This window comes from Cnephaeus nilssonii (genome assembly GCF_951640355.1).
Source record: "Cnephaeus nilssonii genome assembly, chromosome: X".
Lineage (NCBI taxonomy): Eukaryota > Metazoa > Chordata > Mammalia > Chiroptera > Vespertilionidae > Cnephaeus > Cnephaeus nilssonii.
This window is the reverse complement of record NC_137071.1, coordinates 124,972,920-124,994,630: the sequence shown is the minus strand read 5'-3', so window position 1 is coordinate 124,994,630 and position 21,711 is coordinate 124,972,920. Positions and strand designations below refer to the sequence as shown.

Sequence of the window (21,711 nt, the reverse complement as noted above, 5' to 3'; positions counted from 1 at the left end):
TGCAATAGCAAGCAATAGTCTAGTTTTTATGTCTGATCAGGTAGAGAGAATTCAGGAAATCACTAATATCAAGGAGGTCTGAATAAGATACCTATGCTAATCACACTCCCTGTCACCCTTACTGAGTAGCTCTCCCTAATAAAAATGTTGTCCCTGCTATATAAATACCTCTAAAATTATATCAAATGTGGCATATTGTAAGCTTCTGCCCTGAAAAAATCAATTGATAAGATTGGAAGTTCAAGGGCTACAACTTCAATCATTGCTTAGTAATCAACTTATGTTTACTGAGAAAACATAACTTTTTTAAGGCCCTGACCCGGAAGCTGTTCTCCAGGAACAGGATCAGCCAAAGACTGGGGGTGAGAACACTGGTGTTAAGTACAAGATTTTAGGCAAACTGGAACCCAGTAACATTCCAGAAAGAGGTATGCTATACACGAACAATGCAGTTCAATGTATTTTCCGTTTCCCACAATGATATCTCTAATAATATGGAGGTAACACACGACTACTTTAATAACAGGGCTCACATCTAAAGATTTTTGAAAAGTAGTTCAGATTTCAAAAGCCTGATTAACAGACTTATAGACTATCAGATATAGAAACAAATAAGATCAATGCCATTTTAAATTATAAGTTTGAAAATATTTTGTTTTGAATATAAGTACTTTAAGCTAATAACTTTGAAATCCTTTCATATTTTCTGATTTAACAAATACATAGTGCATTTGTAATAAATATGAGGTTCCATAAATATTCTAGACACTGTAACAGATTCTAGTACCACCTTTAATATAACTTGAATAATTCTTAGAGAATCCCTTACCTTCCAAATCCATCCTTACTCTTATATAAATAGTGAATCAAAATCAGAGATACTAAAATTTTTTTCAAAGCTGCTTTTTGCATTCTCTGGTTTTGTTGCGTAGAATACAATGAAAACAAACGTATTCTATTTTCATAACTTATTTATCTGTTGTCAGATTTTTTTCAAATTCTCAATTCTTTCTGGCTCTTAGAAAACAGTTACATGTTAAATCCTTTCCTCATTGAAGCCTCAAATGTCTAAATCATGAAATGGCAAGAGATCATCTAGTTTCAGTTTTTTTGAATTGGATCAAGCAGAGCATGTGCAGACAGTCACTGATGTGAAGGCAGGTGTAAGTAGGATATCTATGCTAAGCATGCTCTCTGTCACCACTGTCAGTCTTAGTGAGATATTGTCCCTAATAAAAATGTGGAAAATATAACATAATCACTCCTAACAATATCAAATGTGGCATGTTATACCTTTCTTCATGGAAACATCTGTTGATAAGATTAGAAGTTCAAAAACCATAACCTTAATAATTCCTGAGTAATCATCTAGAGTATGATTGCAGCTGAAAATGATAATAACTTCTTTTTTAAGGGCCTGACCCAGCAATTGATCTCCCAGACCTGCCTCAGCCAGAGATTTGGGTTGAAGATGATGATATTCCTTTCAAGTGGGACATGTCACCAAAACCGGAGCCTGTTTACATGCCGGAAGCAGGTAAGTTACTCATTGAAAATGTAATTTACGCCCAGCAGGCATGGCTCAGTGGTTGAGTGTCAACCAATGAACCAGAAAGTCATGGTTCCATTCCCAGTCAGGGCACATGCCCAGGTTGTTGGCTCAATCCCCAGTGTGGGGCGTGCAGAAAGGAGCCTATCAGTGATTCTCATCATTGATGTTTCTGTCTCTCTCTTCCTCTCTGAAATCAATAAAAATATTTTTAAAAGAATGTAATTTATGTATTTTGCTGACCATTAATTACAAGGGGTTCTGAATTTTAAGTGAGTACTTTGAGTTTAGCAAGACATTATCTTGTATTAGTCTTCTAAACGTTTTTACTTTACATTACTTAAACATTTCATTAGACTACATTAGGGATAGTTCTCAGACTACTCCAGAAGCCTATTATACATGGTTAAAATATATTCACAGGAAGGTGATAGCCTTTATAAATGTTTTATTGACTGATTTTTGGGAGGAGGGAAAGAAGAGACAAACAATGATTTGTGTTCCACTTCTTTATGTATTCATTGATTTTTGTATGAGCACTGACCAGGGATCAAACCCACAACCTTGACGTATTGGGACAACACTCTTAACAAACTGAGCTTCCTGACCATGGCAGATCATAGCCTTTTAATGTATATGTTACTAAATAGATAATAAATTGCATGACCATCCAATATAAAAATTAAGAAAAAAGTATAACAGAATAAATCTAAGGGATAAGATCCGAGATACATAATAAAAGTATAAATCTGTAGGAAAAAGAAATATATAATTTAATTAATAAATGAGAAAGACTCATTTTTAAAACACTTGTGAAGAAATTAGGTATTGGACCTCAGGACACTGAAAGAAAATGTGTGAAAAGTATTTATTATTTTACATAATCTTGGGCGGGGGGGAGAAGAAGCCCAAGTGTACCCATAAGGAACACAAATAAGACACTAACAAATACTGAGTAATAAATATAACTGAATGTGGAAACATTCTTGAACACTAATATTTTCAAAATTTGGATGAAATGGTTAATATACTAGGAAAACTTATATACATTAACTAATATATCCCAGTAGCAGCTGAATATCTAAACAACAGAGATACCATGGGGAAAATTCACACATTGGTTCAGAGTTGTCCCTCCTAAGCTCTTTTAGTTAATAACATGATACTGTATACTTGAAAGTTCATGAGAATAGATCCTGATCATTCTCATCACAAAAATAAATGTTAGCTACTCGAGGTGAGGAATGGATTAATGACATACATTTACCTTGTTAATCATGACACAATGCATACATATAGCAAATACACCATGTTTTACTCTTTCATTATATACAATAATATTTGGTAATTATTCCTCAGTAAAGTTTTTTTTAAAGCACTTACTTTGAGAAACAAAAGTTGTTTTGGCTTAGACCTTTCTTTCTCTTATTCTTCCTTTTCTCTTTTCCTTTCTCCTCCCTCTCTCCATTCATTCTATTTTTTTATTTTTTGGCCTTAATATAAGGCATCCTATATATGAGCTTCATGTTTTGTTGTCAAAAATGATGATAATGAGTTAAAACTAGTGTGACTGTAAAGTTATTATACAAATCAAAATGCATAAGACATTATCCATAATTATACTAGGACTACAGATGGAATTGGGGACACATGGTTATTACCCTATTTAAACAATGGCATAAGGGCTAAAGGAACCCAAGAAACATTTTTGCTTTTCTGCACCCTAAGGAAGAAGCAAAGGCAGTAAGGACCTTTCTGTTTACTTCACATAGGCAGGAACAAATGTGAAAATTCTGTTTTAGCTATCTTATATTCAGAATAGTATTTCAAATCGAAGCATTTCTGTACATTTCTTTTCTGTCTTAGGGGATTTCTGTTGGATGGTGTTCAGATTTTTCAAAAAAAGTTTATACATTTTTTTTGCTTACTATTTAAAACCACTTTTTTATAGGATCATTTCATTTCCTGTGCTCTAAACTTGAAAAGTCTTTTTGTTTCCGAGTGCCAATAGAAAGAGTGTTGTCAATATTGGTAAAAATATATGCTTGGAAGTCTATCTTACAAAACCTAAACTTTGTCCTTTATGTACCTTTAATGTCATCTAAATGTAATGAGACTAAGGAATGTTCCCAACAGTTACGTTTCTCTTGCAGGGGAAGGAAAACCACCCGTTTAAAGGAAGATGATCTCAAGACACAGATTATTCTTGTTGGATACTTCACTGTTAAAAGTTCTCTCAACACTGTTAAAAGTTCTCTCAATAAAGTTTTGCAGCATTATCCAAGAAATCTTGCAAATCTTTAGGGAAGTGTATTCCCAAGTACTTGATACTATTGAAAATTATATCATTTTCTGATGTTTTATACTTCAACTAGTAGCCCATTTGCAGGAAAATCCTGCAAGCGGCTGTTGCGGCCGCGTGCGCAGCCGCTGCCGCCGCCACTGCCGCCTTCCCCGTTCCACCCCGCTCCGTCCCGCCCGTGCTTTCCCTCTGGCAGCCACCTTGCTTTCAGCTTTTCCTCCCTCTTCCTTCTAAGTTGTCTTCAGTCTTCACTCCTCCCTCCATCAGCGTATGCAAATTAACCGCCATCTTTGTTGGGTAATTTGCATACTCGCCCTGATTGGCTGGTGGGCATGGCTTTGGCTGGTGGGCGTGGTGAAGGTGCAGTCAATTTGCATATTACTATTTTATTAGGTAGGATTGAGCTTTCATATCTCTATATATAAAAGCCAAGTGACCAGAACAATGGAACGACTGGAACCACCAGTTGCTATGACGCGCACTGTGGGGCCAACCAGCCCAATTGGGACCCCGAATCTCCCAACCTCCCACGGCCCCTCTCCCCCACCAGCCCAGCCCCATTCGGCCCCCACTGGGGTAGGCGGCCGTATTCCACTGTGTACAAATTCATGCACCAGGCCTCTAGTGCAGATATATTTATACATTGGTATTCTCTCCAGCAATCTTGCTACACATGCTTATTATTTCCAAAAGGTTATTTCTAGATAGTTTCTAAGTTTCATTATGCACAATCCAATCATTTTTGAATGCTGACAAATTTATTTCTGCTGTTTTAAAAACTGCCTTTTTTTCATTTTCTCATAACAATGGAAAGACCAACCCAGTACAATGTTAATCAGGATTAGTGTACCAAAGTTGTCTTATTCCTGATAAGAAAATGGAACTGTGAAGTTCATCCAATCCTAGTCTGGTAAGAATTTTAATTTTTAATATATATTGGGCTCCATCACACACTGGATGAAATCACTGGGACATGGGCAGAATAAAAGGGAACAGAACCAGGGGTACTTGTTGAAGCAAAATTACTCTGGTCCCACCTACTCTGTCACTTTATAGGCTATGGCATGAAATAGCCAGGAGTTTCAATCCTGTCTGACTCATCCTAACTGCATGATGGTGGGAAAGTAATTATATACTTTAGGTCTGTTTTTTATTTTAAAAGAGAAATTAACAACGTGTGCTAGTACAGTAAATTGTCACTATAACGAATAAATGTCAGCATGAAGTAGGAATTATACTGTAAATAATTTGGCTTATGTTCCAACTTTCAAATATTTTATTTACCTTTATAATTACATCTCTAGCAAGAGATACTGGTTTGAATTTCTAATAGGGGTATATGCATACCTGCCTAAATGAATTTGAGATTACAAATGTATTTTACTTAAAGAAATATATTGCTGCAATAGCAATGTAGCTGGTGTGGGACATGGCATCGATTCTACAGTTGGTTTATAAATAACGGGTCTGACAAGGCTACACTGAGTCATGGTATGTGCTTAACACTTTGCTCATTGCTGTGTTTGATGCCAAAGAAAATAAGGCAATATTCCGATCATGCAACACCATACAACTCAACACCAGAGTCTGTGTCAATTCGTCAGGCTGTGCTTACGTAGCACTGCACCAGGCTGACATGGCCACCAGGTTCCCTACTGGAATTGTCAGCTCACCCTTCCATAGATTGGGCTTGTAAGGGTACAGTGAACCCAAGTGGATTCTAACAGTTTATTATTCACAGAAACACCAAAAGCAAGATCAGCTTGGTGTCAGTTCCCTCTGTCCCCCTGATCTCCTTTGACAGTGAATCAGATGTGCTTAGTGACTAACACCACAGGTGGTGGGGGTAACTCCACCAGTGAGGAGCCTGCAGTTGGCCCCTGAGAGATGCCCCTTCCCTAACAAAACCAAAGATCCTGCGGCCCTGCTGTCCGCCTCACCTGTTACTGACAGTTAAGGACGAGGCCTGCCCCACACCAGGCTTCTGGCCCCAGTCAGGAGCTCTAGCTCCCCTGTCCCTTGGGGGACTTTGGCTGCGCCAGCCCCCCTTTCCTTCCCGCCCTACCCGCACCCCCCCCCCTCTGTTCTGCATTACCCGGGGAGGCACAAGCCCTCTCCATGCCCAGCTCACAGGAGACGCTGGCCCCGCCCCCTGCTGTGCTATTGCCCAGTGCGGGAGGTAAATTTCAGTTCCGCAAGACTTCTGGAAGAGCCCAAGACTGCAGCGGCCTGTGGGTTCCCATCCTGACCCTGCCCAGCCTAGAGCGGTCCATGGGCTTCTGCATCGAGGAGCTTTCCCGGTTCCCACCACCAAGGGGCGCGCGAGAGGGGAGCGTTCCCTCCTGGGCGGTGCCCGCACGGGCTCAGAGGCCGGACGGGCCACTCTGGGAGCGACCTGACTGAGGCTGCGCCCCTCGTTTTCTCCTCCCGAGCTCCACCCCCGGGTCTGACACCCGCACGTCCAGCCGGGCCGGCCACTGGGTGAGAGATTGCTTCCCAGCGGCGGAGGGCGGGCCGGGCCGTGCTGGGCGGTGATTGGCCTCCGCCCGCCGAGGCTTGAAGCCCTTCCAGGGCGCGGCCTGGCTGCAGCGGGAGCCCTGGTCTGGGCCTCTTTCCTCGCTGCCCGGGTCCGCTGGCCGTCCGTCCGTCCGCCCGTCCGTCCGGGGCAGCGAGGGGGTCGCAGCGCCGGAGCTGAGGGTGAGGCGTGCGCGCGGGACGCGCTGTCCAGAGGTAGACCGGCCCCGCGAGCTGGACGCGCACCGCCTGACGGTCCTCGCTCGGCCTACGTGGCCGCCCGGTCAGCGGTCAGCGCGGGGACCGGCGCCAGAGGCCGGCGCTGGGCGAGCAGGTGACGGGCTGTCTCCACGGGAGCCCCCGCGGCCTCGCTTCGCCTCCGCTCCGTCACCAGCCGGTGGGGCGCCTTGGGCAGCGCAGCCTCAGTCCCGCGGGTGCCCCGACTGAGGACCGGGGAGGGGCCCCTGAGCAGCTTGTGTCTCTCTCTGCCCGGGCGTGAAGTGCCAGGCCTTGGGGGACGGCATCGCTGCGGGACACTTCCCAGGGGCTGGCTGTCTGCGGGCGGCGCTCTCTCCGAGCCTTTGGGGACGGAGAGTGAAGGGCTGTCTGGGGGGACGGTGTGCGCCCTGGGCTGAGCTCTGCTAGGCCGTGTGAGCCTGTACACCGGGTGTGCGTTTCCTGAGCCTTGGCCATTGGTGCCCGGGAGTGAGATCTGTGTGGGGGGTGCGGCCCCAGGGTGGGAGGTCTCCCTGCAGTGTGTGGCTCCGGGCCCCCAGTTGTGACGTCTCTGAACTGGTTGTGGGTGGGGAGGTTTCACCTTAAGGTGCACAGTCCCTGAGCTGTTTGGGGGCCTGTGTCCAGCTGTGGTTCTCTGGTCTGTCTGGGACACTACCTTAAGGTCATGTGGTGTTTCTGCGTTGTTTGACTTCTGTCCTTCAGCTTGTGCCACCCTTGTATTAAGGGGGTGTCTGCGTGCTTTGGGAGTCTGTCTCTAGTCTGGGACGTGCAGGGTCGGCAGTGTAGGTTCCGGGGCCGAGGACTTTGGTCTTCCGGGACGGACGGACTGTCTCAGTGGGCACGGTCTCTGCTCTTGGGGGAGTCTGTGCCTCCAGCTCTGAGCTCTTGGACAGAGTTCTGGAATCCGCTGAGGGTTGTGTTCAGTGAGCTGTATTTGGTGTCTCTGGGTATGTGAGTCTATGGCTCTGTCTGGTACAATCTTTTTTTATTGTATGATTCCATTTATTGTTTTATAATTTAAAAATGTTTTTATTGATTTCAGAAAGGAAGGGAAAGGGAGGAAAGAAAACATCAATGATGAGGGTAATGGTTGCAAACACTGTGAGTGTGCTAAATGCCACTAAATAGTATACCTTATTATGGTTAGTTGTATGTTATGTGAAAAAAAAAGGCCCTGGCGTGGTAGCTCAGTTGGTGTCTCAATACACCAAAGTTGCTTGTTCGACCCCATCAGGGCACATACAAGAATCAACCACTGAATACATAAACAAGAGAAACAACAAATTGATGGTTCTCTCGCTCCCCTCCTTCTTAGCTCTCTTAAAAAACGGAAGAAGCCCTAGCTGGTTTGGCTCAGTGGATAAAGCGTTGGCCTGCAGCCTGAAGGGTCCGAGGTTCAATTCTGGTCAAGGGCACATGCCTGGGTTGCAGGCTCTGGTACAATCTTTGTTCTTTTTGGTTGTGAGGTCTCGGTCCAGGAACTGAGGGTGTTGGAACCTGGCGGGTATGATTCCAAAGCCTGGAGCCCCGAGTCCTGGCTGCGTGTCCTTGGGCAAGTCCCTTGTCTCCTGAGCCTCCATATGGATCGTAATCCATACGATGAGGCCAGTGCCCATACCAGAGAGTACTGCCCATCTTAATGATGTGGGTCAGGAGCCCAGGTCGCAGTCCGTCTTCAGAGCCCCGCCTATGTGCCCAAGCACTGTTCTAGGAGTTGGGGGTACAAGGGAGAAATAATTGGCAAAGTCTCTGATTTCAAGGAGTTGGTCAGGAAATCTGTAACATCTGTGAGGTGAGAAGTGTTAAGGAGAAAGATAAGGCCAGGTGAGGGGGAAGAGCATTTTATTCGGGGTGGTCGAGGAAGGTCTCCCTGGAGAGGTGCTGCTGATGGAGCAGAGACTGGGAGGAAGTGAGGGAGAGGCCGTAGATGGCCTGAGGGAAAAGCATGCCAGGCACAAGGAACAGCAAGTGCAGCAGTGCTGAGGGGGAAATGCACGCGGCGTGTTCCTACAGGTCGAGGAGTCCCGTGACGCTGGTCAAGCCCGCATGGCTGGGTTTGACACACGGCGCTCAGGGGAGGTGCCTGGTGTGTGATCTGTTCCTCCTCCAGCCCGTGAGGGGGTCGGGGTCACGCTCATCTTCCAGACGAAGGACCTGAGGCTCCAAGAAGTGGCGGTGAGCGTGCTCTCCTGCTCACGCCTGAAATTGCTAGAAGAGGAGTGAAACATTCAAGTCCAGCTTGAGAGGCAGAGGGCTTGAGGGCCGGAGAGTCAGGGAGGACACCATCCACTCCGAAGGTCAGCCGAGCGGCCGATGCGAATGATAGCGCAGGAATCACGCCCAGGACAACCTTTTTCAGCTCGGGGGAGGGGAGGAAGTTATGGATGACGGAGGAGAGGGGCGGGAAAGGGCTGCTGGAGGCCAGTGAGAAAAAAGACAGGGGCTTCCCAGTGCTGCCATGCCTGGGCCCGATTCACCTTGAGTAACTGATGGCCCTAAGCTGTGTTCACCTTTTCCCTCCCCTCCCCTTTGTGCCACGTCCCTTCCCTTTTGTGCCAGAGCAGTGCTGTCCTGCCGCTACCATCACAGGTGCGGCAGAGCAGGGAAAGCAACGTGGGGGGCCAGACCCCAGCACGGGGAGGAGGCATCCACACTGGGGCACAGGCTGCAGGGGGTGACAGAGCCCAGGCGGCAAGGAGGATGGCCCTCAGGGCTGGGTGCTGGAAGGCCAGCTGGCTCCGGGATGCGGTGCTGGGGGTGGAGGAGGTCAAGAGCACGGATGCTTCAGCGCCGTCAGCGTGTGAGGAGGGCTCTCTGTGGGGAAGGGCTGGCTCATGTACATCGGGACCCATCACCTCGGGAATGTACGGGGTCTATGGGATCCACGAATCCGCTTTAGAAAGGGGAGTTCCCAATGGGAGGAGGAAGCAAACAGAGCCAGTCGGAGGTGCTGTGCTGCAGTCAGAGGCCTCCATGTGACCTCACCGTGTTCAGCGTGTGTGCACACGTATGGGTGGAAGGGGTGAGAGATATGATGCATATGTGTGTGTGCGATTGTGTACGTACGTACATTCCAGTCCTGTCGGTCACAGCAACATTCTAGCAGTACCCCTAGCCCCCAGGTCCTGGCTTCCAAATACGCTTCTCCACTAAGTGATGGGTGCCCGCGCTGCGGGACGGAAAGGATGAAAGAATCTGGCTCAACGTGTGGTGCCAATAGTCAGGGTAAGGTCAGGGAATGATGGGAGATGTCAGAGGGCACACAGATGGCTGGAAGGGATGCCCACTTGACAGGGTGGGACAATTTTATTTTTTTCAGCCTTGAGATATTAACATGTAACATGTGTAAGTTTAGAGTGTACAGCGTGATGATTTGATACACATTTATATCATGAAATGATGACCACAATAAGGTGTGTTAACATCTCCATCCCCTCACATAAATACCATTTTGAGTGTGTGATCATAACATTTAAGATCGAGTCTCTTAGCTACTTTCAATATATAACACAGTGTTGCTAATTATAGTCATCATGGGGTACATCAGATCCCCATGACTTCCTCATCTTACACCTGGAAATTGGTATGTTTTCCCCAGGCCTTGACAAACACCGTTCTAATCTATATTTCTATGAGATTGGTTTTTTAGTTTTCACATATGCACAGGAGTATTTGTCTTTCCCTGTCTGACTTACTTCCACTCAGCATAGTCCCGTCAAAGTCCACCTATAGTTGCAAAAAGCAAAAAGCATGATTTTCTTCTATGGTATGGTTGGATAAGACCGTGTGTGTGTGTGTGTGTGTGTGTGACAGAGAGAGAGAGAGAGAGAGAGAGAGAGAGGGAACGAGTGTGTACCTCTGCCATGGGACGTGGATGCCCAGGGTGGCTCTGTGTCAGTCGTGGCTCGTGGCTCCTGGAACCGGGCCTGCTCTGTGAGAACCAGCCCTCTGCCGGCGAGGACACGGAAGAAGGGACCAGGCTGGCCCCTCAGCTGCTGGAGAAAGCTGTGGGATTTGGGACGGCAGCTCAGATCGGGGACAGGACAGCTGAAAGCAGGAGAGGGAGAGAGCGTCTCCTCAGGCCAGGTCAGTGTCTCACAGGGGAAGGGAGGACATTTGCCCAAGTTCCGGTTGCTCTGGGCTGCGGGAGTGGAGTTGGGCGCGGGAAAGGACCAGAGGCTGAGAGGGTGGGGATAATGGTCCCCTCATCTCACTTCCTGGGTCTTACCTGATCCCGGAGAAAAGCCGGTGCCAGTCTGGGGTCTAACCTGTCACCTCCTGTGCCCACCTCCATCCACCGGCCATGGGGAGAATGGGTTGGACATCAAGTGCTCCTTCCTTCGGGAGGAAGGCCAGGGGGGTTGGGATGTCCCCGCAGAGGACCCCGCCCTGCCGTCGGCTCTCGTGTTCATGGTGTTCTCTGCCTCTGAGGCTTCCGCTTGGTCTCCGACCGTGTTCTCACGGGAAAGAGTCAGTCCATGAGAGACCGGCCGGCTACCAGAGGGTTTGATAATGTTCCCAGAGCTTCCTGGCAGAGTAAACCTCGACATTTCTAGGGCACTGTGGTGGCCACCGCAGTGGGCGTCCCTGGTGTGGATGGGGGGGGCGCATTTTCAAGTTCCTGGGTTCCCACCTATGTGGACAGCTCGTCTGGGAACCAGTGGGACGGGGCAACGTCTTGTTCCTGCTGCCAGGATTCCCTGTCCGTTGTGAGGGTGGAGAAGCGACCGCCGCCCGGGCCTTCTCCGATGCCCAAGCCCAGGGCAGGACACCCAGGCCCGCGGCTGCCGTGCTGTCGGCTGCACTGAGGAGGCTCTCCGAGCGGCACCTCCACAAAGGGTCCTGGTTCCGTCCTGTCCAGCTCCCGCCTAAAGGATTTCCGACGCACTCAGCTGTCTATGGGCTGTGTGGTCCCAGTTCTAAAGTCCGTCTGTGTTCCGTTGGCTGTGAAGCGAAATCCGTTGCGTGGCCATGGGGTCTGAGCCTTGATGGAATGAACCGACAACACAGTGAGCTTCGCCCAACGCCCCCAGGCCCGTGGCTCCCCACGTCCTGCTGGGGGATACTGCACACATTCGTTACCGCGTCTGTGCCTGCGTTCTCCGTTAGTGCAGCGTAGACACTCGTTGGCGGTAACATAGCAGCTACTTCAGCCAGCCGTGGGTGGCCCCAACTGTCCATCTGGTAACTGAGTTGGTTGCCAAGTGACCAGTGGGCGGTGGTCGTGCGTACGGCATGGGTACCCTGGACAAAGGACGCGTCACCGTGGGGTGGGATGTGGACTGGATGGCGAGAGATGGCTTCACACAATTCGGAATGATGTGCCATTTGAAGAATATGCATTGCTTGTATCTGGTACTCACTCTCTGGATTTTTTCCAAAGGACTTTAACTGCTTCTTAGATTTCTATAAAAGACGTTGGACTGCGCACACTATTTCACCCGGGAGAGTTTTCGTAGTTTACGGGTTTTGCATAAATGAGTCACTCGCTCTAAGTTGTTGCATTTGTATCTGTAGAGTTTGATGTAGCGATACCATATTGCCCCTTCCTATTTGCTGGGTCTGGTGGAAACCACCCCTTTCATCCCTCCTACTGGTAACTTGTTTCTCTCTCATCTACTAGAGGTTTATTAATCCTTTCAAAGAACCAGTTCTGATGTAACTGGGTTTATTTTTTCTGCTAGAAATTCCATTAATTTCTGTTCTTATTTTTACTAAAATAAATTTATGGTACAGTAAATTTTTATTTCCATAGTCTTGAGCAACCTACTGACTATACAAACAACCAATTAGGATGAAGGTTAACATTAAAAGGGTGTGTCAGGCCTGGCCGGCATAGATCAAGCATTGAACATCGACCTATGAACCAGGAGGTCACGACCCTGTCAGGGCACATGCCTGCATTGTGGGCTTGATCCCCAGTGGGAGGAGGGCATGCAGGAGGCAGCCGATTCATGATTTTCTCTCATCGTCGAAGTTTCTCTCTCTCCCTGTCCCTTCCTCTGAAATCAATAAAAGTCTATTTTTTTAAATACACGGGTGTGTCAGCGTGGTGCAAATGCTTAGAACGAGTAAAAGTCTACTTTTTGAAAGTCTGGGGGTGCTTATGAGAAGGACTCCTGTTAGTCACACATGATTGCTGTTAAATTATGGCTGGAACAGTTGTAAGAGGTCAGCAGGGCATTTCCATGGCCCGTCATTGTGCATTCCAGGTCCCATCTGGATGCGTTACTGGACCGCTTTTCTAAAACCCTGCACGGGAGCCATCAGTGTTGGGAGGTGTTGAGGTGTATTGTCCCGGGTAACACGCAGAAGGATCCGGGGGTAGGGCTCATTATTCTCCCCACTGTACAGCTTGGAAACCTGGGGGCAGAAGGAAGATGAACAGTGCTGGCTTGCTTTCTTCTTCTACCACCATGTGGTGCAGTCTGGCTTCATCGGGCTCTTGGAGAACCTTCTTCGCCTTCCTGTCCAGACCCAAGGGCCGCCGGGAGCTGGGAGCAGGGACCAGGCCTTCCTGGATCCACTCCAGGATGCAGCTCAGCGTTGATGCCTGCATCTTCCCCGATGGCCTCAGAAGAGCCTTCCCGGGAAGTCTCGGCAGCCTCTCCTCCCTCCTCTCAGAACTGCCAACGGGGGGCCTCAGTGCAGGGAGCCCCAGTCCTGGCACCACCTGCCCTGCCCGCCTACCAGAGGGGCTGCTCCAGCAGCAGCATCGAGGGGAGGAAACCCTGCAACGGGGCCGTGGGGAGGGTCAGCATCCCCTCAGAGCAGGAAAGCATTCCTCGGGCCCCTGAGGTGGAGACACGTGGCTCCCGCGGCCACTTCTCGGGCTCAGAGGGAAGCCAGAGTCTCTTCCTTGGGTGGTGGAGATCGGATTCGATTTAGGTGTGAATGTGGGCACTGCCAGATCCCGGGGCGGGTGTTGGTGGGCTGCCTGCGGAGAGGGAGGGGGCCTCACTTGCTCCCTCCTGGGAAAGCCTCCCGCAGGGCCTTGCGGGCTTGAGGCTCAGCCTGGGCCCCAATCGGCACGGCCGTCTGCCAGAAGGGCTGCTCGACAGCAGCCGGGAGAGGACAAGCTCGACCTGGAGGGGCGGCAGGAGAGCAAAAGAACGTTCCAGAGGCTCCTCGAACGGCGGTTGAAGGACAACTGACCATCGCACCTCACCTGACGGATGCCGGGCGTGGGTTCCTTTTGGGGGCCAACTGACCATCACACCTCAACTGACGGATGCCGGGCGGGGTTCCTTTTGGGGGCCAACTGACCATCGCACCTCACCTGACGGATGCCGGGCGTGGGTTCCTTTTGGGGGCCGAACCGTAAGCAATGGTCGGAGGATTCACTCAACCAGTTTGTGGCTGAAACCCTTTCAGCATGAGGGCTGCTCGGATCCCAGGAAGGTCCTGGCCTTCTGCCAGGAAGGGGACCGCCCGCAGCATTCGGAGGCCGGGAGGCTGCGCGGCGTGGTGCTCAGCTCCTGTGTCAGGGCTCCGGGATGCAGCAGTCACCTCACGCCGGGCTCTGTCTCCCCCTACGCAGCTCTCCTGCGACAGAAAGGGTCTGCAGTGCGAGGGCCCTGGCCATGCCCAGGCGTGTTGTGCCATTGCATCGACGGCCTCCAAGCTGCAGCCCTGTGCGTGCTCGCAGGCACGTGTGCCAGTACGAGATTGGTCTCGCGAATCTCTCAAATAAATGGTGAGGGGAAAACTGGACAGGTACGTGCAAAAAATAATAAACTAGACCACCAACTTACACATACACAAGAGTACACTCAAAATGGATAGAGCGCTTAAATGTAAGACGGGAAACCATAAAAATCCTTGAAGAAAGCATAGGCCGCAATCCTTTTTTTTATTTTTATTTTATTGATTTTTTACAGAGAGGAAGAGAGAGGGATAGAGAGCTAGAAACATCGATGAGAGAGAAACATAGATCAGCTGCCTCCTGCACACCCCCCACTGGGGATGTGCCCGCAACCAAGGTACATGCCCTTGACCGGAATCGAACCCGGGACCCTTGAGTCCGCAGGCCGACGCTCTATCCACTGAGCCAAACTGGTCTCGATAGGCCGCAATCCTATCAGACATTTCACTTAGCAATATTTTCACTGATACAACCCCTAGGGCAAGAAAAACACAGGAAAAAAAAAACAAACAAATGGGACTGACTGCATCTAAATAAAAAGCTCCTGCACAGCAAAAGAAACCGGGATCAAAATCACATGGGAACATGTTGTATGGGAGAACATATTTGCCAATGATACTTCTGATAAGGGGCCAGTTTCCGAAATATATAAAGTTCTCATACAATTCAACAAAAGGAAGACAAAAACAATCAAAAAATGGGAAGAGCACCTAAATAGACACTCCTCCAAAGAGACCATAGAAATGGCCGAGAGACACATGCAAAAATGCTCAGCATCACTAATTGTCAGAGAGATGCAACCTAAAACGACAGTGAGGTACCACCTCAACCTGCAAAATTGGCTGCCATCAATAACCAACGAACAACAAGTGCTGGTGAGGATGTGGAGAAACAGGAACCCAGGTACAAGCACTACAGAAAACGGTGGAGTTTCCTCAAAAAATTAAAAACGGAACTGCTATTAGACCCAGTGATCCCACTTCTATGAATATATCCTAAGAAGCCCAAAACACCAATTGGAAAGAATATATGCACCCCTATGTTCAGAGCAGCACAATTCACCATAGCTAAGACATGGAAACAGGCCAAGTGCCCACCAGCAGATGAGTGGATTAGACAACTGTGGTACATCTACACCGTGGAATACTATGCAGCTGTAAAAGGAAGGGTCTCTTACCCTTTGAGACAGCATGGAGGGACCTGGAGAGTATCACACTGAGGGAAATAAGTCAGTCAGAGAAAGACAAGTATCACAAGATCTCACTCATATGTGGAATCTAATGAACAAAATAAACTGACACCCCAAATAGATCCAGAGACATGGAAGCATGGAACAGACTACGGATCCTCGGAGGGAAGGAGGGGGGAGAGATCAAAGAACTTACATGAAAATACGCATAAACCATGGACACAGACAATAGTGGGGTGAAGGCCTGGGGAGCGGCAGGAGTGGGGAGGGGTCCATGGGGGGAAAAGGGGGCCACGTGCAATACTTCAATGATAAAAGACACAGTGAAAAGGAAGTGTGGAAAGGGGATGTGGGATGGGAACGTGCGGGTTCACCATGGGTCTTTGTGTGCGCCATTATGAATGGGACCCACATGCAGGGAAATGTTCCCTGCTCCCTGCCACTGAGTGGCATTCCCCCTAGGACAGTGGTTGGCAAACTGTGGCTCGCGAGCCACATGCGGCTCTTTGGACCCTTGACTGTGGCTCTACCACAAAATACCACAGCCTGGGCGAGTCTATGTTGAAGAAGTGGCGTTAGAAGAAGTTTAAGTTTAAAAAATTTGGCTCTCAAAAGAAATTTCAATCGTTGTCCTGTTGATGTTTGGCTCTGTTGACTAATGAGTTTGCCGACCACTGACCTAGACTCTCAATTCCAATAATTACAGGCTGCTGTTGTTCCTTGTGATTAAGCCCCTATCCCAGTGGTCGGCAAACTCATTAGTCAACAGAGTGGCAAACCGCGGCTCACGAGCCGCATGTGGCTTGCGAGCCGCAGTTTGCCGACCACTGCCCTAGGAGGAGTTCTGATGGATAACTTCCTCCTGGGACCCAATGAAGCTACGAGTTAAAGGAAGCGAACTTTAGAACTGAGATTTCTTCACCCATACTGGCTGGTTCTTGGTCAGGCCTGCGACCACCACATTGAAGTCCCAGAGCAGCAGATCCAGTTTATCTAGAGGAGCAGATTGGGGAGGGAGGGGGCGAGGGGCCAGAGGACAGGGCCCGGCACTGTTGGAGGCCCTGCAGCAGCAGCAGCCTTGGATCCCCTGGGAAGAGCCGAAGGAAGAGAGGCCTGCTGTGCAGGGAGAGCTGGAGCAGACAGCGTGCCCACAGGAGGGCCCTGCGGGTGGGTGCTGGCGCCCTGGCCTCAGGCTCCGGGCCATGCCTTGTTGCCTGGAGCCCCGGTGGGTGGGTGCAGGGGAACAGCGGCTTCCTGCCCGCTGCAACGGAGCCAGCACGTCACTGAGGTACTAAGCGTCGGGGTTTGGGCAGCATGCATTTTATGTCAGGAGGCATGAATGATTAACTCTACCCCTGCCCCTGAACCTGATCCTAAAGAGGAAGTGACCCTGCTCGGCTGAAGTGAAGTTGAATTCTGCCTTCTGTCCGTGTGCTTTCAGGTGGGCCCAGAGCCGTGCTGTGCACACACATCCGGTCTGCAGACAGAAGTGGCTTGAGGACAGGTACGTTCATTAGATCCCGAAGCTCTGATCGCAGCAGCGAGCGTGGGGCCCCCGGGCCCGGCCGGCTGGTCTCCCGGCCCCGGGGGAGACGGTCATGCAGCAGGGCTTGGCCCTCCTGAAACAACAGGCTGCCATCAGCCTGGCCATCTGGGGGGTGGCGAGCCGGGCCAACGTGGCTTTTCACTGTCATGGATTCTTTCCTAGGGGTACACAGTGTGCCCCACGCTGCCGTTTGTCAGCTGACTTCCTCCGTCCCCACAGGCCCATCCTGCAGCAAGATTCCCCTCCGGGGGGCTGAGGTGGGAGGGCAGGCTACAGAGAAGGCGGGGCCCGTGCCCAGCTGGCAGAGCTCAGAAAGGGATGGCCTCACTCGGGCAGCCACGTCAGGTCAGTCCTGCCGACCGCATCACCGTGTGCCCTCGTGCAGGTTGCCGTCTCCCCGTGCCCCGCCCTGCATGCTCGGCTGGCCGTGGGCAGGGGAGGGGGCGGAATGGCAGAGCCAGTCCCTGCCCTGGGCAGTGAGCCTTTTCTCAGGGAGAGAGATCTGACACCCCGTCGGTGGCGGAGAGCGCCTCGTGGCCGCTGTGAGGCTTGGAGGGCAGGAGACGCGCGGGCTGGAAGGACCAGGGTTGAGGGAGGTGGCATGGGGCTGGCGGAGGGTGGCGCTCCCGGCTGACCTTTCCACATGGGGGCGCACAGGGAAGGGGCAGCAGGGGTAACGGGGGAGTCAGCGGACACCCCCTTCTGTCCACACCTAGAGGCCTTGTCCGCACACCCACGGGTGGGGCACAGCAGGAGACCCGGGGCCACCTGTGAGACGGCGGACGGTCCCAATGACAGACGGAGGCCAGAGTCCAGGGATGTGCAGACACGCCCGCGTGTCAAGTGCTAGGCCAGACCTCAGAGGCACCAGGAGGCAGGGAAATGCGGGGGGAGAGCAGGGTGACGTCACACATGAGCCAGTGTTTTCAAGTGCCCAGAAATGGTCCATCTGGAGGCGGAGATTAGAGGGCAGCGGGCCGGGCCGGAGGTGGTCAGGGAGGCGGACTGCGCCCAGGAGCACGGATCTCTGTGGGGCGGGGGAAGTTCTGCAGCCGGAGCGAGGTGAGGGGGGCACAGCCCTCACATGGCCCACGAGTCCCTGCACTGCACACTAACTGTCAGTCACCCCCCCCCCCCAATGGTGGTTACAGATGCGCTGCGCATGTCCCCGCCACGGAGGCCGAGGGGAGCCATTGCTTTCAGGACAACAAGGACCCCCTGCCTCCTCGGTGTCCTGTGTTCTGGTCCACACCCCTGCTCCTGCCGTGCCCTCGATGCCCCACCAGGGGGCGGCGCTGTGCAGAGCCAGGAGGAGAGCTGGTGAGTGTGCCGCCTGCCCGTGACCCCGTGTGTGGCTGCGTGTTCCTGCGCAGGCGCCCTGCAGGGGACGTAATGGTCAGCCCACAGTTCCAGCCCAGGGCGGCTCCCATCCTCCACCCCGCGTCTGAAAGTCCATCCGGGCTTTCCTAGTCTTCACGCCTCCCGCGGGCCCGGCTTCCGTTTCCCTGGCAACCACCCGGGCTGTAGCTTCAGCCTTGGTCACAGGAAGGTGCACAGAGCGGGGAGCTTCACCGAGTGGGCGATGGGCAGCAGAGCCGGCACCAAACCACAGAACCGCAATGCCTTCCCGCCAGCCGGCCTTCTCCCTGCTCCGCCCGCCTGGTGTGGGGCAGCCAGGGCAGGGCCTGGCATAGCACCCTCCTCAGTCCCAGCAGTTGTTCCGTGTGCGAGTGTGGGGTAAAGTCAGCGTGCATGGACAGCTCTCAGAAGTCAGGACACACCACACCCAGGTAGCCAGCGTGGCTGCAACGTCAGGGTCGGATTTGAAACCAGGACAGGGGAGGCGCTGGGCGCTTCGGCTTCCCCACCACAGCGGTGCCTCCCCTGCCCGGAGCCTCTGTTTGTAACACGTTAAACAATAAAGAAAATTACTGACCGTATATAGCTCAAAAAATAAATAAATAAAAGAACAGGTGCTGGGCCTCCCCCCCCACCCTCGCCCCCCGAGGCTGAGCCAGTAGGGCTGGGATGTGGCCCCTGCAGGAGCATTAGTGGCCCCTCTCCCGTGGAAGCCCAGATTGCTGCTGTGGAGACAGAGCCATCCTTCCCGAGGAAGCCTCGTCCTGGAAATGGGGACTCTTCCTTCCGAAGAAAGCGGCGCTCCTCCTGACCTGGTTCGCTGGCCCACTGCTCCCTCGGCATGACGCCGTCCAGGTAAATGTGTGCTAAAGCCGGCATTGTACTGTGGTCCTGACCAAAACTGTGAGGTTACAACCTTGCATTCGCTAAGCAAACGTACAGGCAGTCCTCGGGTTAAGTGGGACTCAACCTGCGTCGTTCCGTGGTTACATCGGCATCTCACATCCTATCAAATAAGTGGGGAATATACTAATTGACCCTCATGCCATCGCAAACATGGCGGTGCCTGCAGCCAATAAGGAGGGAATATGCTAATTGACTACCCTGCCCTCAAGGATGGGGGTGCCCACAACCAATAAGGAGGGAATATGCTAATTGCTGACCCACCCTCAAAGATCATGGCAGCCACAGCCAATAAGGATGGCATATTCTAATTGACTGCCACGCCCTCAGAGATGGCAGCCACAGCCACAATATGGCAGTGCCCAGCCCCCACAGCCCCACCGGCGTGCCAGGTGCACTGCTCCACACGCCTACCTCCGGAGTCCCCCAGTCCCCTCAGCCCCCCAGCCTCCTAGGGCCTCCCAAGGCACAGGCAAGGCTCAGATGGCGGCTGCCCAGCTACCCAGGGCCGGCCGAGACTTGTGCTGCCGGCAGTGGCAGCAGCAGAGGTGTGATGGGGGGTCGCCTCCCGCCCCTGATGTCTCCCAGACTGTGAGAGGGGGCAGGCCGGGCTGAGGGACCCCCCCACACACACAGTGCGTGAATTTCCATGCACTGGGCCTCTATTTATTTTTTAAAAAAAGTTCCATCATTTCGACATATGTACATATGTGCTTTATGTTTTTTATTATTTATTTGCCACCAGTAAAGGTCAGGAATTACCTTTCTATTAGTTTTTTTACTGTTTCACCTCATTACTGCTGTGTCTGTGCTCCACGTGAGTGACGTAGCTGCTTATGTAGGTGGGTTCCGACTTACGGCGAAAATCGTGTTACCTCACGCCGTAGGAGTGGATCTCCGACGTAGCCCGAGGACGTAATGTACTGCGTTTTATTCCCTGTCACGATCCCTTGAGCTTAGTTGCTTTAACAGTTTGTGAGACCGTGTACAGAGGACGTCCTGGGGCGGAGCACAGGGGTTCTGTGGGAATGACCGACCGCAAGCTGAGATGTTGCCCGTCCATGCGGCAGGACCAGCTGGCAGGCTTCTCCTGACATCGCCGAGTGGCACTGTCACGTTTTATTGTCCTTATGTCTTCACGTTCATGCGTGCTCTCCGGGACAGATCAAATAGGTCAGATGTTTGTGCTGAAAACGGAAGGTGAGCCAAGCCTGTTCCAGGCACAGCCATGGACACTTCCGCGGCACACCGTCTCCTCCAGCCGCGCTGGGCACTGCTGCCGTGTCCTGACCCCTGGAGGTCAAACAGTGTCTGAGTTCTTGTAGAAGGTGAGCATCTCAGTGTGTCGGGAACGCTACAGGTGCAGGTTCTCCTTGGACTTCCTGTAGGGCCCGGCCAGACCAGGACAGGGTCCCATCCGAGACTGGGAAGAGGGAGCCCTCGCGGGGGCATTTGCACACCCCTGTGGGAACATGAGGACCCTGGTTTAGCCGTTTCCAGAGCAGGGCCGGGGGAGGCCTGGGGTAGTGGGCTCACACCTAGCAGCGATCCTAGGACTGTGGTTTAAGGACACGGGTACATGGCAGTGCCGCCCGTGAGACAGGGAACATCGGTTTGGGGCCACCTGTAGAATGGCAGGGCTTGGGCGACATCTGAGGGCAGATGCCCACACGTCTCGGTCCCGCGGAGATGGCTCAGGTAGGCTTGGTGATGCAACAGGCCGTCAGCACTCGAGGGGGTAAGGATGAAAACAAATCGGGGTGGGGGGAGGATGATGAGAAAGGAGAGCGCTGTGATGATGGAAAGTGTCGACTGTGTCCAAGGCAGCATTGGGTACGTTGTTTGGCGACATGGAGCGCCTGGGAGAAGTTAGCAAGGGCAGACTCCCTGGTGGGGGACGCCGAGGAGGATCGAGAGGTGAGCAAGCAAACGGCTCCTGGAGTCTACACTCCCAAGAAGCTTGGCTTCAGGGAACCAAGACGTGGGCCTTAGAGGCAGAGGTGGGTGCATTGAGGGGATGCGCTTTGAGGGTGTGTCCCCCATAACAAGAGGCGAGATCACAGGATGCAGGTACCAGGGCCCTGAGGACCCTGAGGCCGGTGCATGGGTGACAGTGGCAAGGAGACACTGGATGTGCCTCGGGGGATGCGTTAAGGTGAGGATGCACAGCAGGGGTTTCATGCAGCACTGGGTCTGCAGGAAGACACCCAAGCTCACTCCTGCTCCCGGTCTTACCGCTGTGGCCCATGGAGCTCTGTGCGGGGAGTTACAGCAGCTTCTAAGTGGAAAGCTGCCATCAGTGGCATCAGGGAGAACAAGCCTGGGTTAACGCAGAAAGGGGAAAGAACTGGACAGTTTGGGCAAAGGTGCATAAAAGGGAAGCTGAGTTATACTGGAGGACCAGACAGCCGTCCTGTGATGAGGGCAGGGGGTCAAGGGGCTTGGGGGTGGGGTGATGGCAGGAGCT

General features: G+C 51.7%; 1 protein-coding gene and 1 pseudogene across 4 annotated transcripts in view; both read left to right on the top strand.

Annotated features, from left to right (window-relative positions):
• Positions 1-6,379: 6,379 nt before the first annotated feature.
• LOC307095656 (uncharacterized protein) overlaps positions 6,380-21,711 on the top strand; it is a 53,708-nt gene continuing 38,376 nt past the window's right edge. The window contains exons 1-5 of one of the 3 annotated variants that reach the window (XM_079765060.1): positions 6,389-6,699; positions 16,878-16,940; positions 17,202-17,327; positions 18,134-18,302; positions 19,060-19,196. In XM_079765060.1, coding sequence (XP_079621186.1) covers positions 19,183-19,196 — 14 coding nt within the window. In that variant the 5' untranslated portion in view covers positions 6,389-6,699; positions 16,878-16,940; positions 17,202-17,327; positions 18,134-18,302; positions 19,060-19,182. The other 2 variants (XM_079765061.1, XR_013813216.1) reach the window with 2 other exon arrangements.
• On the top strand, positions 12,569-13,860 carry LOC307096056 (protein FAM156A/FAM156B-like; annotated as a pseudogene). Its single transcript has 2 exons — positions 12,569-13,400; positions 13,505-13,860. The product of its transcript is annotated as a protein FAM156A/FAM156B-like (transcript).